This window comes from Argentina silus (genome assembly GCF_951799395.1).
Source record: "Argentina silus genome assembly, chromosome: 17".
In the NCBI taxonomy this organism is placed as follows: domain Eukaryota; kingdom Metazoa; phylum Chordata; class Actinopteri; order Argentiniformes; family Argentinidae; genus Argentina; species Argentina silus.
Genome location: NC_139671.1, coordinates 7,814,669 through 7,832,107, shown reverse-complemented (window position 1 = coordinate 7,832,107; position 17,439 = coordinate 7,814,669). Strand labels below are relative to the sequence as shown.

The window sequence follows — 17,439 nt, the reverse complement described above, 5'->3', positions numbered from 1 at the left end:
AATCATAGGACATTTGCCTGTTTCACAGTATTGAATTGCACATGGAATGCTTTTCATGCTTTGTGCTGTAAGGAGATTTGGTCCCTCAAAGGGGCGATGGTGGTGACTCCATAATCTATTATGCTGAAGTTCAGCTTTTTTTTTTGTTATTTTTTTCGTTCAGAGACTGATCTTTACACATCTCCTCCAACCGCACAACACTAGAGAAAAACAACGTGCTCCAGGTCTTGGGGAAGCAACTGAGTTTTGTCACCGTTGCGGGTGACTTGGTTTCCAAGTCTTTGGACAGACCGCAGCATGGAGATTATAAAAGACGTATGAACGGATGGCTGGAATCTGGTCAGCACTACTCACCTACTGTCTGCTCTAACCCCCTCTGGCCACCAGGGGGCAATGCAATCCCTCACCTGATTGGTGCATGGCAGGGGTGTCAACCACAGCCGTTCGGTTTTCAGGGATATTCGGAGCTTCAGAACTCCAGGAGGTGGTGGTGGTGGTGGTAGTGGTGGTGTTCTCTCGATGTGAATTACATGTAGATATTGCACTTTAACATGCAAGCCGTCGTCTCATTCTGAATCAACTAGTGCTTCCTCCTGGGAGGTGTGTAAGTGTGTGTATGTCCAGTGTGTGTGTATGCGTGAGAATGGCGAGGGTGTGTGCTGACCGCAGGCCCACATGTTCCGTCTCCCACGCCAGCCCCTCACCTCTCTAAAGACTGGAGCCTCCAACACCGTGAGCACACCGTCTCTGTCTGCAGTGCATGCTGGGACATTAAACGCAGCTCCTCCGCAGCACAGCGAAGGCTGAGGGCATCCGGGCGTTTCCATGGAAACAGCCCTTGCCCAATTTACAAAATCGGCAGCTACAAGCTACACTGCAATCTAGACATTTGACATCATGCAAAAATGCCTGCGGAGAGTCTGTTAAAAAAAAAAAAAAGAAAAAAAAAAGAGAGAGACGAAACTAAAGCTTAAATAGGGGAGGGAGGGGGGTGTTAGTGTTGAAAACGTGTGTTTTCCTCTGCCAGTGTTGGCAGCAGGTACTTATGCAATCTCAATGTAAGCATTATGTATGACAGAAGGCCCCCAGAGGTTGCCATAATGTTAGGGGATCCTTGGGAGGCGGGATGATGGATTTGTTCGGAGGTAAACATTAGAGCTTGTTGGTGTGACCGACAGCCGAGGGACCGGGCCAGAGGACGCAGAATGTTCTGGAACCAGGGAGCGCTGTGCGTGGAGTCCAACCCCCTCGCACAAGGGCATTACTCTCCACCACTCTACCAGAGGAGCAGAGGGGAGGGCTCCAGCTGAGGACAACACAGTTCACGAATAGCTTCCTCTGTTAGTCCGGTTTCCTCTGGACTGTTCTGAGACTGCTCCAGGAATGAGGACTGTGGAGGAGTCCTCTCCGTGTGATGGACTAAGGAGCAGACATTTGGTGGGACCCCTAAGCTGCTACTCTGTGGGGTTTTGACTGCTGTGTTCTCTGTTTTCTGGAAGGAGGTGACCACACAGGTCCAACAGACAGCCCAGACTCTACTGCACGCCCCCTTTGACCCCACCACACACCCCAATGCTCTCTCTCCGACCCCCCAACCCCCCACCCCTTCCCTATATGTGTCCTGCTCGACCTTCAACTTATAGCAGAACCCCACTGCACCGTTCCCTGTGTGGGTCTTTTTCCCCTAGAAGAGTGAAAGAGTATTCTCTACTAGTGCCATTCTGATTATTGTTGTTTAATTGTTACGATTGCTGCATTTTCAATCTTTTCAGTGGGTGTACTGTACATACATATATATTTTTTGGAACTTCTATGATGCGTGACAATGCTCGCTTTGGTCTTTGGAGGACACAATGTAACCTGAGTTGATTCAGAATGTGGAATGTTTGGGGGGAGGGGTTTGTCGATTTATTTTTCTTTTGTATATTTTTGTTGTTGTTGTCGTTGTTGGTTTGAGCGAGCGGGTGCGACCTGTGTTCATCTGTGTGGTCATGTCCTTGTTGCCAGGTCTGAGAGTGACGACAGCACAGCAGATGACACTGCTCCTCTGTCCAACTCATCCAACACTCGTGTACTATCTGACGCATATGTTTATTATCAAAAGTCACTTTTTAAAAAGTAGATTTCAGATGCCATAAATGTCGTAGCTCTGCATAATACAGATTGTATGGAAACATGTGTACAAATAACCGCACACACATAGACACACACGTTAAATATGGCTATTGAACACGGAGAGGAACCGTATGTAATTCTCTTGAATGAATGCGACCCGATGCACTGTGAGCTCAATGTGATGTGGGAGTCATTTGTCGACAATAATAAATGATAAAAACATAATAATGATCATGTATTTAATGTAAAGTTAGTTAATATGAAACATTACTGAGGACATCTGTATAACTTATATGAATGTATTGTCTTGCTATACTGGACATATCCAACCAATGCATTTTACTGTAAAGCAATAATGTGAAAAAATAAAATGGCAAAATAATTCCTGTACATTTGTCTCACAAATCCTTGACTATCACTAATGCCATTCAGAAATGTTTTTGTAATCTGTGCTGTGCTTTGTATTTCTTAGCTGCATCTCCTGTTAACGGTTTGAAATACACAAAGTATGTTTTATTTCTTCTTGCATTCTCAGCAGCATTCGTATTGATTGTATGCAAACTGGTACATTTGATTGAGGTGTCAAACTGTATATTGTGAGTGGGTGCTTTTCCAAATGTAGTAGATTTTTTACGGAACAATATCTTAGACATTTGTATCATACTAATGAATGGAATTTAGTGGGCCCCCTCAGTTTCAATGAGCATGACGCCTCTGCTTGAATTTACCATGCCCCTCTCTTTGGTGACCAGAGGGTGGCGCTGTAAGCTTAGGATTTCCGGAATGAAATGCGACTGTAGGAACTAGAAGGCAACAGTAGGAGCTCCCCTCTCGCCATCACTGTTACGACTTTAATGGTTCTATGATGCCTGGATTCAACTGATTAAAAAGTTAAACACAAAAAGACTCTAGATTGAAAAATACCATGAGATGAAATCCAATATTCTATTTGTGTCCGATATAATTTCTAGGTCATGGATGAATACCAAGGCCTGGCTCAATTTCCATCCCAAATGCCTCTTTTCATCACCTGACTTATTTTCATATGAAACCGCTCTGCATAATTTCCCACCAAGATGGATGACCATCTTCCAGTCGATTAACGCACAACTGGCAATCTGGTGTGGGTAGTATGATCCAACTAGCCGGTGGTGCTTTTCACTAATGAGATACCCTGGTGGCTACCATGCTGCAGTTAACAAGCTTCTCGCTCTCAACCGTGATCTTTTGCTCTGATGAGTCCTTCTCTCAATGCCCCTAACAAGCGCTCAGTTTGGCCTGCTGTCCTTCATCAGTACCCTCTCTGTTCTCCTTCTCCATTCGTCTCACCAAATCATTAGAAAGCAAACATGCATTTTAGTTGACACATAGTCCTCCTGTTTGAGATCTGAAGAAAAAAAACGCTTTGTTCTTCAGCCACCACGATAACATTTTTAAGACATTTTGTTCCTTGGTATTTTGTTCTTGGACGCATCGCTGTTGCTTCTACAAATTGGTCTGCTAAAGTGATGGATGGTAAACAAACTGGGCTGTTGCCGCCTATTGTAGCTACTCCGGGGCATCCAGTTCAGCATGTAGAAGGTGGCTGACTGTTGCCCCAATGTCCCTGAATATGTGTTTGACCTCACCCACCACAGATAATCAGAGAATAAGCACTTTCATTCTCCAAGGTGTTAGTTTCAGAACATGATAAATGCTGTTTTATAAAAAGTCAGTTTTTTGTACAGCATGTGGTTGAAAGGTTTGAATATTTGTGCACTCATTAGATCCTGAAGTGTCATAGAAAATGTTATGTTTTTTATGCTAAATTTGGAAATTTGTTTAATCTGGGACACATTTTGAATGTTAAACCCACCAAATATCTTTCAGAGGAGACCAAGAAATGTTTAATAATCTCTTCTTTGGTGTTCGATAAAGACTAGACAGGTACATTTTCTTCAAGGGACCTAGCTCTCCAAGGGACCAACCAGTTCTTCCAATATTTCACTCAGTATTCCCTGTGATGCACATTCTACTGCAGGTTCATTCAAAATCCCTCAACAACCTACAGTACCTCCAAAGACTCTTAAGTGCTCTCAGGGTTTGAATACTATTCCATTTGAAATTACCATTTGACCTTTTTTCTTTGTCTTTTAAACTCTTGTCTGAGAGCTTGCATTTAGATTACATTAAAATAAATGTACAAAATGTGAGGTCAGTGATATTTCACTTTTGTAAAGTAGATTTATTAAAGTCATATTTCTGGAGACATCATTAGATTCTTATTTCTTTTAATAATTAGTGGTTTTTATAGTAGATCTAACATGCACTGAGTATTCAGCCACAACTTGGCTGAAATAATATCTCTCTAGCAGGCCATTGGACGTGGTAGCACAATGGCTCTATTAATACAGTAATTTTAGTCAGGTAGGTGGTTATGACAGGGAGAAAGGCACTATAGGAACTAATTTCGTCACGAATCCAGCCGCGTCTGCAAGATTGTCTGGCATAGTAAGGATGCTGTGAGTGCGGTTTGCGTTTGTTAGGTTAGGAAAGACACATCAGTCATAAGCAGTACAGGCACATTAGTGTTGGACAGGGTCCAAGGCATACATTTACTGCTGAAATATAGATTCATGAAATGTGTGCTCAGAGAAACACACCTCTGACTTTGGTTGAGACAGAGAATGGCTGGCTCAGATGGATGGTACATGGCTCCCAATTGATATCATGGCACTCTATTGTAATATGATCCATAATTCTGGTAACATGTTTCATTCCCCTGGTGATACTACATATGCTTTAATATTTTATAGATTCACATTCAACGCAGATATGTTGTAGGTTGTCTACACCAGCCAAACAGCGGATATAATGAGGATATAAGCCTATCACCCCTATGCTAAGGTTTTGAGTAAATGAGTAAATACACTCACTGAACACTTTATTAGGAACACCTGTACACCTTCTCATGGTGGAGGTGGTGTAATGGTGTGGGGAATGTTTTCTTGTCACACTTTGGGCCCGCCAATACCAATCAATCGTCACTTCAATGCCACAGCCTATTTGAGTATTATTGCTGACCATGTGCATCCCTTCATGGCCACAATTTACCCATCTTCTAATAGCTACTTCCAGCATGATAATGCACCATGTCACAAAGCAAAAGTCGTCTTAAACTGGTTTCATGAACATGACAATGAGTTCAGTGTTCTTCAGTGGCCTTCCCAGTCACCGGATCTGAATCCAACAGAACACCTTTGGGATGTGGTAGAAGATTCACAGCTTGGAAGTGCACCTGAAAAATCTGTAAGAATTGCGTGATGCAATCATGTCATCATGGACCAGAATCTCAAAGGAATGTTTCCGACATCTTGTGGAATCAATGCCACGAAGAATTGAGGCTGTTTTTAGAGCAAAGGGAGGCCCTACCCAGTATTAGTATAGTGTTCCTAATAAAGTGTTCAGTGAGAGTATGAGACTGTAAAAATGACGTCGCACAAAAACATACATTTGTTGAAAACACCTCTAGTGGATAAGTAATGAATTGCAGTTCCTCGAGGGAGCGAAATTATTTCCATATAGATGGGGCGCAGTGGGTAGTGGCGCTCAGGGCAACAGTGTGGATAGCAAAAAGATTGGGTTTGGGCATAGAGCAGTGGATAGAACAACCGCATAGAGAAACCGTGCCATCAGCAAATCTGGGGTTGGTCAACATGCACTCCAAGGCGACAGGGTTCGCGCCTTTATGAACGTGGTTCTGAATTAATGTTGTTAATATCGAAATTGAATATATCAGAACGTTATGAATGCAGAATAAATCACACATAGAGAGAATGCCGCTTTCAACGACCCTATTATATATGGAGAAATGGCAATTCATTTTCTGATGCACAAGCCTGCTGATTTATGAATGAATCTCTCGCCGCGAGGGTCCCGGAAAGGTGAGCTCCCACTGAGGCGGTTGCTCAGGTAATTTATTCTGTACCCAAGTTTGCCATTTACTTTCTCCGCCTTTCAACCAATTCTGCTGACAATATTTATTCAAACTATAGTGGCAATATCCATACAAACACATGCTCTGATCCGGACACATGAAGAGAGAGATTCGGATCATGTTAGGCAGGCTAGCTTTTCTAGTATGGTAATGATCTTCTCGAAGTTACTGTAGTAGGCCTACATTATACCGTTAATTTAAAAGCAAAGTGAAACGTCTACATTTGAATAGTCACTGTTAGTCCAACATTTTAAACTGTTCTGTATAACAGAGAGCATTTCAATTCTCCTCTCTCCGGCACTCCATCACAGGGCACTGAGGGTAAGCCTACTACAGCTTGTCTATGCGCACTGACCTAGTTGGCCTTGGGTGTTCCTGAGTATAGAAAGGTACCATTATTCACCACATGTCTGACCTTAACTCCTCATACAGCTTGGGTCATTCAATTGAAAATGTCTCCATGGCAATATAGAGACCACAGGCTAGAGTAACTCAAAGCTTTCACAGGTGAAGTCTGGGTCAGGCAAGAGCACCCTCAGTGGGAACGACAACAAAAATGAGTACTTTTCAATTTAAACCATGTTGAGAGTAACAAAAGTCAGTCTTACTCAAACAAAGTGAAAGATATGTAAAGGGCAAGAATCAAGGTTTTAATTCAATTAAAAAGGGGTGACAACTGGGGAGCAAAGAGTAACCACTTTTGTTGGTGGACCTAAAAGTCCTTCATAGTTACATTCCTTTCCTGATTATACTCAAGACAACATACAATACAAACGTTTTACTGTTTTAGTCTCCTCTTCAAAGGTTGCAGCCTAGAAAAGGTAAGACCAGTCTCTCAATTGTTCTTTTAAATACTTTTTATTAAAACATCACTGGCCTCCAACATACACGTTTTTAAAGAATGTACAATTATTAATACATCAATAATAATAATAATAATAATAATAATAATAGTAAGAATAATATTTAAATTAATGTTTCATTAATTAAGTAGAAACTGTTTGCAGTTTGTAGGTTGGATTGTACATTTATCTTTTTATCTTTTGTCAATGAGGCGATGTCTGCATTTCTCTTATTCTCAGACTACAAGGCTTAGTTGTGGAGGAATGTACAGTACGATAAATCAAAATGATGTTTTTCCCCCCTCTGTTTTTCTGACATCAACACACATATTTATCTCTCTTGGTCTTGCTCACAGCATTCAGCCACACATATACATCCAAATACAGTTTCACACAAACCCCTGCTATCACTCACACTCTCTCTCACTCACTCTCACTCTCTCTCTCTCTCACACACACACACACACACACACACACACACAATAACACACACACACGCTTGGATGCGTGGAGTAGATCGTATAGTGCTGAGCTCTGGTGCTTTTTATCAGACATTTGGTCGTAAAGTGTCACACTGACAGAGGCAGCAAGCACAAGATAGCTCCTTTCTCAGCAGAACCAAGCAGATTCACTCTTCTACTGTCACCCTTTCTCTCCCCCAGCTCAAACAGACCCTAGCTGACCTTCTCTCCTTCCTTTCTGTCACTTCAACTTAAGTGCTTGTTCATGATGAGTGGTTCCTCCTTTGTAAGTGGACTGGACTACAAAAGAAAATTCACTCAATGGACAGTCAAAAAGTGGCATTTGAAAAAACACAGATTTCTTAGGGAGGAACAAATTGTCCAATTTACACAACAAACGTCATCCAGCTGTAGAATAATTATGGAGATTGTTTCTTAATAAAGTTTTAAAACTGTTTTAAAAACACAATATGATAAAAACCACATGTCTGCTCTCTCCTGTCAGAGTAGGGGAGCTCTACCATCCTCAGACAGGTAAGCTAGGCTGAAAATATCCCTCTGGTATAACCACAGCAGTTCAGATGGACTTGACAGGAGTAGAATATCATCCTGTGATGGAACTTATTTCTCTATTTGCCCGCAAACACTCCCAGGCTGTTTAGAAGCAGTCCAAGGAGCGGTTGGGGTTTAGTAACTGGCTGCAGAGGTGGAGTGTCCCATCTGTGTCCAGTGCTCGCGGTCATGTGTCGATGACATCGCGGGCGGGCGAGGGTTCGTGGGGCAGGCTGGTAGCATTGGGCAGCGGCTGTGTGTGGCTGACAGAGTTCTGCTGCAGCTCCAGAGCCATGGCGTTCTGTGGGTGGGGGAACTCCTTCACCTGCCGCCGGTATTCAAGGAAGGTGGAGGCCTTGGTGGCGATGGCCACCACGTTCTTGCCCACGAAGATGGTGGAGACGCGGCTGTCCTTGAACAGCACCATGTTGACACCGCGGATGAGGATGGTGACCACGTTGATGGTGACCAGGCTGAGGACTGGGTACAGCATCATCTTCTGGGGCGACACGTGCTCCCCTTGCATGCTGATCTCACTGAGAGACACGCAGGGCAGGATGAGCAGGAGGATGTAGCAGTAGAAGAACATGAGGCCCTCGGCCCAGATGGGCAGGCCTGTCCTCTGAGGCTCCCACAGGTTGGCCTGGATATCCAGCAGGTCCAGCAGATCCAGAGCCACCCAGAACAGCCTTCCCCTCATGTCCTCCTTCTTCCTGAAGGTCCTCACATACTCCATGCTGTCCAGAGCCACCAGGACCAGGTAGAGACCCGGCACACACACTGACAGCAGTAAGGTGAGGGCTTTCCGGGCCACCGTCTCCAGACTCTTCCGGTCCGCCTTGCAGTTCTGGAAAACAAAGTAGAGCTTGATCTCCAGGACGAAGATGTAGAGGAACCAGAGGATCATGGCGTAGCCTCGCCGGGCCGTGCGCACCTCGGCGCCCACCCACACCGCCACGTAGCGCAGCACGATGAGGAAACACACGTCCCCCACCAGGACTATGATGCACACGCCGATCTTCCTGGGGCCCTGGTTCTGCTCCACCAGGTAGGCGTCCATGAAAGCCATGCTGGTCATGATGACGATGGTGGTCAGGCACACGTGGCGTTTGTCTGGGGGCGGCAACACCATGGCGAGGGCGCCCTGCTGGCTCTCACTTCAGTAATGCCGCTTTCGAAGTGGAAGAGAGCAGTTCAGAAAAGGGACACGCTCGTGTCCGGTGGAAACGTCAATGAGGTCCGCAGCCAATCCTTTGCATTAGCGAGCGTGAGTCTCGGGAGTCTATTGGAAAAAAGGAAGGTAAGAGCAGTGGGAGTCAAGGGGAGAGTCTGTGCTGACAGGTGATCGCTCTCAGGCCATGCGAATACAGGAACATCACCTCATTACTCAGCGCAGTTCCATTGATCCTCCTCAGCCACTAAGCAGCAGCCACACTGAGGGCTCTACGACTGACACGCCATGACTGATACTGGGATGCTAATCCAGGCTGAGCCAGAGAGGAGGATACACAGAGAGGAGGATCTGGGTGGTGGGTGTGCAAATGGGGTGCAGGGCACACTGGGTGCAGTGTGTGTGTGTGTGTGTGTGTGGTACAGTGATGCAGCGTGTATGTGAGGGAAATCACGCTGTGGTCAGTGCTGGGACCAGTGGTGCAGTGTGTGTGGCTCTGTGCGGTGGTGCAGTATGAGGAGTGTGTATGTGTGTGTGAATGAGAGAGAGGGTCTGAGAGTCTGCAGTGGCCAGATCCTCAGCAACCATAAATCACAGAGACAGTGGGTCAACGGCCCGTGGGGCCCTGCACCCGACGCCGGCTTCCCCGAGGGGAGGCTCTCACACTGGGCCGTAGACGCATCCTCTCCCCCCTGTGCCACGTGCCAGCCACACCACAGCCTGGAGAGGATAGAGAAAGAAATAGGGTGGGGGAGGGAGATAGGGAGGGGAGGGATAGAGAGAGAGAGAGAGAGGGAGAGTGAAAGAGAGAAGGGGGGTAGGGAGGTAGAAAAAAGAACTGTCAGCGCTATGGGCTATAACTCAGGGCTCATTGCCAAAGGCCCTCCACATGCTAGTGTGTCAGGCATGGTGTCAGCATGGTTCAGACCTACAGTAGACTGGTCTGTCACACAATGGGGAGGAACATACTGGGCAGGTCAGGACTGTTAGACTGTCATCACAACCTCACTGTTATGATGGGTAGTGCCTCAGGACCTGGTCTTTGTTGACTCTGTATGACAGGTGACAAGAGAGGATGGCGCGTAACAGATTTTTAGACAAAAGATAGAGGATTTAATATCTGTAAGTCCTGCATTCACTCCCACACTTCCGCATGAGGAGGGTCTAAAATAGTGTGTCGATTTCTGAAATACATATTTTTAGCGAAATAAATGTTTTACTGTGTTTTTATCAATAAAAATGTTTTACTGTGTTTTTAATTGAACAAATCCTCCCACGGAGTGCCGTTTCATTTCCAGAATGTGCACTAGTCTCTCTAATTATTGAGAGTTTTATTGAATTATGCTTGTAGTTTGTTTAGTATTCCTTTTGACGTGTGTTGAGGGCCAGTTGAGGTCACGAGTGCACTCATCAAGTCTGCTCCGACATTTACAGCACTGTTAGAAAAACATAATGGCTGCCAGGCGCTAAACATTGCCAGCAGGAGCCAGCACACAAGATCACCTCATCCATAAATAACAAGCTACGTCTAAATATGAGCATGGGGGAAGAACAGGGGGGGGAAAAATCGAAACAAGTTAATTGAGCAGAAATGTCTCCTTCAATGTAATTTAAGTCAGCTCATGCTGTCATGCTCAGATATCCATGAGGGTTCATGTTGGTTATCATCATGTCTGGCATGGTCAGTCAGGTAGAAAGACAATAAATCACTAGGTTATCTCTGTCAACATGTTTACATTGTATCTCAAGATGTACGCATATTAATAATAATAATAATAATAATAATAATAATATTATTATAATAAACACTAGCAGAGCTCCTCAACACATTTGTTCAACATTGAAGTGTCAACCTGTGGACAACCTTAATAATTTGGTATTCAAAATAAACAGAGGGAGAAGGAAATCAAATAAAAATGCAGATACAGGCTCACATTATTCACACTGAGATCAACATCGAGACATACTGTAACGCATAACTATACCATTAACCATGAGGAGCCTATTTGCTTGACAATACACAATAGAATATTAGAATTATTATAGAATATTCTCTTTTAGTAGAGAAGGCAGAGGCTCATAAAGAACACAAATGCAGTTTGCCATCTGTGAATAGTAGCTTCAAAGAGCACTCATTTGTTCATTTCACAAACAATTTCATGTTTTCAAGAGCAACCCAAGACCAGGGCTACACACCGGCCATGTCCAAAAGCTCATACCTGTTACAACTGATATAACTGTTTACTAAAATTACCACATACTAACCATACTACATACTATTTACAGCCTACTGTTTAGTCAAATGTATTCAGCAAGCAACACATTTCAACATTCTACACCTAATTCATACTCAGAATGTAGCTGTATATCTATCTGTAACTCAACCATGTTGTTCCTTGTAATTGGTTCAATTTCCCTACTGCCACCTCTCTTACCTGCTCCGTTAAATGATGGACCTAACATTGGAAAGGACTTCCTTAATGGTGTGCAGTGAATTCATGCGACATGAAATCTAGTATAACATCCAGGAATTTTATACATACAAAATTTCAGTATGTTTCATCATACTGCAAAACCTTCTTATCTTGCAAACGCCTATTCAAGTTAAAAGAAAATTTAGGAAGAAAAATTAAGTTTGCAGTATGAACTTTCGGACATGACCTATGCCTTTTGCATAGTGCTTGTGTTGGTGCTGAATGGGTTTGATATGTGCATTGCAATGTACATGTGAAAAAAGCAAGTCACATGATAAAGATAACCTTATTGCTTGTAAGGGAGCCCGATTTTGACAAGAGTGAACAGCCAGAGTGTGCCTCGTTTGTAATCCTAGCAAGTGCTTGAATGTTTAAAGCCTATTATGTAGAACAGGGCCTAAGTGAGAGATTAAATTCATAAGATGGTGATTAATTGACTGATTAGCCGAATGCTGTGGATCATTAAGGTGCTATAAGGAACAGCGCTCCCACGTATACATCACATCATCATTTAACTGTCATTAATTATGACTGGAGTTTCAGATTGTTTCCCTAATGAAGGGATTACAGACGTCGAGGTTCCGCCGCGATGATATGAGCTCACTAAATTGGACGGTTTGGACACCTTCGTAATTACGACTTCAGCCGTAAAAATGGAAATCCTAAAATGTCGTCAATGTTTCAATGATACATGGCACCCTATGAAAACGAAAAACTGTGATGATCTTTGACAGTAATGGATGATAGTTAATCCTCTCTGTCACATTGCGTAGAAAATCGCCTTAGTTTGGGGGAACGTGGAGCGAAGTACATTGCGGTGCTTTGCATATCAATTATATTAAACATCCGTAATATGTGCAACTCACTGCTGTGGATTCACAATGGACCTCACCTCACCGTAGAATCAGAATAGATAGAACGGACACTCCTATTCAAAGCAGTGTTCCTTGATATGTGGACTGACAGACATTTTATTGAGTGCATCATTTTGACTATTTGATTACTTGATATTCATCACCACAGACATTTATATGGAACAGGGTATTGCAGAGTTGCACTTTTTGTGTGTTCAACAGTACATCCAACAATGTCAAATTATATTAGCCTGCCACATTGGGTACCATAAAAATATCAGGTGGTTTTTGGCACTGTCTGTTCAACCGATTCTATGTCGGCATCCTCCTCCTGGTTTGGCGGTTCTAAATCCACAGAGACCTATCCAGACTCCCCCTCAGGCACATACATGTATCACATCAAGGACAGAGGTCAGGCCAGCCAGTGGCAGTAATGCACCCATTTGTTGCTTTGCCAACTGCCGTAAACCACCAGACAGGTGGAACTGGGATGGGAAAGGACAAAATGTTGTTCAGGGGCTTTATTACATTCTTTACTGAGTTAGTCACAATTTTACTGCCGGAAGGTCTTTAAATCTGATGGGGACAGTTTGCCAGGTGTTGCCTTATTTGAAGAGTAGGCGTACTTTAACTTTCTTCAAGGCTTTTTCTTTTCTATTTTGTTTTAGTGTTCTCTCACAATTCACACTTTTTACAATTACACTTGTTGTTCGTTGACAGATGTGTTTGTGTTTAAGGATAGACAGGTCTTCTGAACCCGGGGGAGTTTTCAACAGAAGTTAAAACATTTTGTTTAGTTCTTACTGTTGCCTAGAGATAGACTTCTGTTCGTCTCCGTGTTTATTTCGTCCCTCTAACCATAGTGATAGTATGCTCCTCTGTGGCCTCAGTGTCTTGAAATCACTTCATGTTTACTCATCTAAATGACTGAGATGTTTATGCTGGTGGGGACGTGCATTGTTATGTATTCGCTTGACAACAGTATACGCCCAGCCTAGCTCTCTTCTCCTACTCAAGCACCTGAGGTTGATCATGTGTTTACTTTACTGTCAACTCCACAGCCGTGGGACAGCTTGGTTTTACCCTGTCTCCAGAGAGCTCCAGTTTGTCTGATATTTACGTCTGGCTGTCTTCATTAGAAGCAGAATGGGATCCATATGTCTGCTTGGCTCTCCGCCGTCTTCATCATCTCAGCAGGTGGTTTCTGCGTCCTTTTGTGTCGGGAACAAACAGCCAACGCTCTGCCAGTTTTGTGAGAGGTGGCAGATTGCCTCAGACCCTCCCAGCAGTGCTGACACACATGCACACACACATACTCACCCACACATATGCACACACACACACACACACACCGTTTTAACATCTCATTGAAGGGGAAGATGCTGACAGGATTGCAGTGTGCGGGTCACGTCTTCATACCATCCATCATGTTCTGATCACACGCTGTAACCACACGCTGATCACATATATCTCATGCTGTTTTTACTGCAGTAAAGTATCATACCCAGACTTGTAAAGTACCTCTTTTATACCCCCTGCTGGGGCCAATGACTGGCCTATGTATGTTTGCAGATGACTCTTTGATTACCCTGTTGCATTAATGCATGTGTGACATTACACACTATATGGGTTTTGTTTATTTCAAATCATTTACTTAACATATTCAAACCCCAGGACTGATTTCGCATCATGGGGCTTAGCCTTGCTCCCAATGCATAATAATTTAGAATGTGTATTCATCTAAAGGCTTGCAGTAGGGTGTTGAAATTGCCTGCTCCCTTTTCTTTTGCATTTTGTTATCATTATTTCAGGCTTATGTTTATTCAGTAATTTCTCCCAAAATTCAAAGAAACTCACCTCATGCAATTTAATGTAAGAAGCTGGTGTCGCAAGAAACATAATACTAAGTGTTCAGGTATTGCTACTGGTCTTTAAACTCCATTCTTCTCTCACTTGCCTTACATTATTAGAGTTGTATCTCCGTATAAATTGCACATAATTGCTTTTGAAGTTATGTTGGACCAGAATACTGAGTAGGAAACGCGATTGATGAGGCTTGTATGGGGGAGTGTGTGTGTGTGTGTGTGTGTGTGTGTGTGTGTGTGTGTGTGTGTGTGTGTGTGTGTATGTGTATGTGTGTGTGGGGGGGGTTAAGCTTATTTCAGCATCCATTTGGATTGATTGAGGTTGACGCTCACTCAGTGGCACTCTGTTATATTGAACCACACATTCTTTCAACACACTGTCCTCTTAAGCATATCAACTATGCTTTTATAGTGACTGTTGGAGTAGATCAAACATTCTGAAAATCTAATTCGTTGAACATGACAAAGGATGGATGGATGGATGGATGGATGGATGGATGGATATAGGCTCAATCATAGTCCCCTCACAGGCACGTCAAATGCCACTCAGAAGTTGCTCACTCAATCTCCGCCTCATCAACGTAGACCTGTGGAGGCTGGTAGAGGTCAAAATCGGAGGGCACGGGTCTGTTTAATGCCATTCCTCATTCCATTAAATTCCATGTCCTTACAATGAGCCTGTCCTCCGATTTCCACCTCCTCCAGCATCCCCTGCGGTAGACAGGGTGCTTTTTAACTTGACAGACGCTTATTTTTCCCTGCCAACTTTCAAAAGGCAATAATGTGCGAAATGTCACTCCGGGTGCATTCTTTATTCATAAAGCTGGGGGAATTATCAAAGCGTCCATGCCAATGTGAGTCATCATCAAAGTGAGCGCAGCCCTCTGACATTCCTTTCCTATCAGTCAGTCACCAATGCAGGGGAGGATGACTCGTAGAATAACTTGTTGGGTCCAATCACCACACACGTGCAGAGAATTACAGAGTGTTAGAAGCGCTCCTAAGCATTGTCTTTAATCAATACCATTATCCACAGCTGTAAAACAAAGCCTCAAACTGTTAGAAAAAATAAATGATGTCGAAATCGTAACGATTCGTTGACTGTGTCCATTTTCTGACACTTGGGACTATCTTTGGTGTCATCGTATGCCCCCTTAGCATTTCCTGTAAAAGGTACACATGCCCAACAACCTAACAGAGGGTACTCATTTAACAACATTTGCAATTATTGGAAAATTATAGTTAGTTCAATGCTTGGCAGGGCATCTGCACATATTCAGATCCCTCCCCCATGCCTTAAACTTTAAATAAAGTATCTAATAAGTTTAATCCTCGCTTGGTGAGAGTTAGTAACATATTGATTTTCTTGTGCAGAATTCAGCTCATTATTCTAATGATGGTTTGGGTTGCTGATCACCCAAGGGCAATAGTGATTTTTATCCAGTGGTTATGCAGGCAGATCCATTTAATCTTTGTGTCAATGTTTTCCCCAAATTATTCTTTTGCCGTGCCTTGCAATTTCTCTCTCCAGACTGTTGCCATTTCTGTTCTCGAGTCCCTGAGGGAGGAGGCGGCTACTCCATTCTAGTCTCTCTGGCATTTGAAGCATCAGTGTATTCCTCTGTAAAAAACAAGAATGAAAAAGAAAAACAAAGACGTAACCCTGAAGTCCTGGGCTGGGAGACTGTGCCATTAGACAATAATGATGATTCTGGATGTAAATACTGTCATTACTACACAGCAGGTTTAATGTACACACTGGGCCCCAATCTGTTTCATATACCCTCAGTAAACACACTCATCTTCCTCTCCACAATGGGGTGCTGCTTAAGACAGATGTTTAGTGGAGGGTGAAGGGGAGATAGCAGTCACTTTCATGCATTGGCTATGGGGGAAAGGTGGAGGAGCGAAAGAGGGAGGGAGAGAGAGCAAGAGAGAAAGGGGGATTTAGATAGAAAGGGGTGAGATGGAGAACTGATTGAGTGAATAAAAGGAGATAAGGTGACACCCTGAAGCCAGCTTCGCTGGGAGGATTTAAAACGCAGGTAATGAGTCAGGCCCAGCAATCCCAAGAAGCTTTACAGAGGAAACAGAATTAATAGAAATATCCAGAGATTTCCACGGAGACTAAAAAGAGGCAGGAGTGGGATATGTTATGTATGTTTTCCAGCCCCTTTGTGGGATTCATAATAATATTTCTTATAGCGCCTTGTGAAACAGGAGTTTTGACAAAATGCGGCGCACCTTTGAATGACACTCAACCAACCACGCTCTGTCTCCCCAAGGCGACTACTGCTCCGTATGATAATGAAATGGAAAACAATATTTCACTCAGGATTAGACAGCGTTTGCTCTGCGACACGCCACCGACTGTTGACTTCCATAGCAACCAGTTCCACCGAGGGACGGTAGATACAGAGGTAAAAGTTGTGGAACTGCGCTAGTCTCATAGCGAATGACTCAGTATGTGTCATCCAATTCATGTTTACCCAATGAAATTGAATCGGAAAACAACTTATTTAAATACAAGGCCAATTGAATTTATTTATTATATTATAAAATGCCATTGAATTCAACATACTTCCTGTGACTACATATACAAAAGGTTATCATGGGAACCTCTAAAGCAAACCCATATGGGTTCCATCATTAGCAGGCTGTCTAGTCTAAATCCCCTCCAGAGACCTCCTGATTGGAGGAGGGATCACAGAGGGATCCCCCGCTGTCTCACGGGAGTTCTTGTCAGATAGTCGATTGATGTCTCTACTCTCCCCCTGACAGGCCGGTCAGCATGCAGTGAGTTGAAAGCCTGAGAGATCAATCTGCCACCTGCTAAGGGTCTCTCCAGATGATTCCCTCTTCGCCAGCAATAAACTCTGAGCTTTTCCCTAACCTCCAACCTACTACACAGAGAATAGCTAAGCTAATCTATGGACAGGCCTGGGGCTATGGGTCTAATCGCGGAAAATGCCCATTTTGAAACTGCTCCTTCTTCTCTCTCAATGTGCTCACTATTTCTAAATGTGCTGCACTAGTTATGAGGTTTGCCAGTTTCATTAACATATTAAAAGCCAAAGAGTAATTGAGAATTAGGGATGAATCAAACAAGTGTTGGCGGTTGGGTCTTGC

The 17,439-nt window shown here is 43.6% G+C and overlaps 1 protein-coding gene across 1 annotated transcript; it reads right to left on the bottom strand.

Moving 5' to 3' along the window:
- Positions 1–8,133: 8,133 nt before the first annotated feature.
- On the bottom strand, positions 8,134–9,078 carry tmem121ab (transmembrane protein 121Ab; the record flags this gene model as incomplete). Its single annotated transcript, XM_083688294.1, has 1 exon — positions 8,134–9,078. The coding sequence occupies one exon, from the start codon at positions 9,076–9,078 to the stop codon at positions 8,134–8,136; it is 945 nt and encodes a 314-aa protein (XP_083544420.1).
- Positions 9,079–17,439: the final 8,361 nt, after the last annotated feature.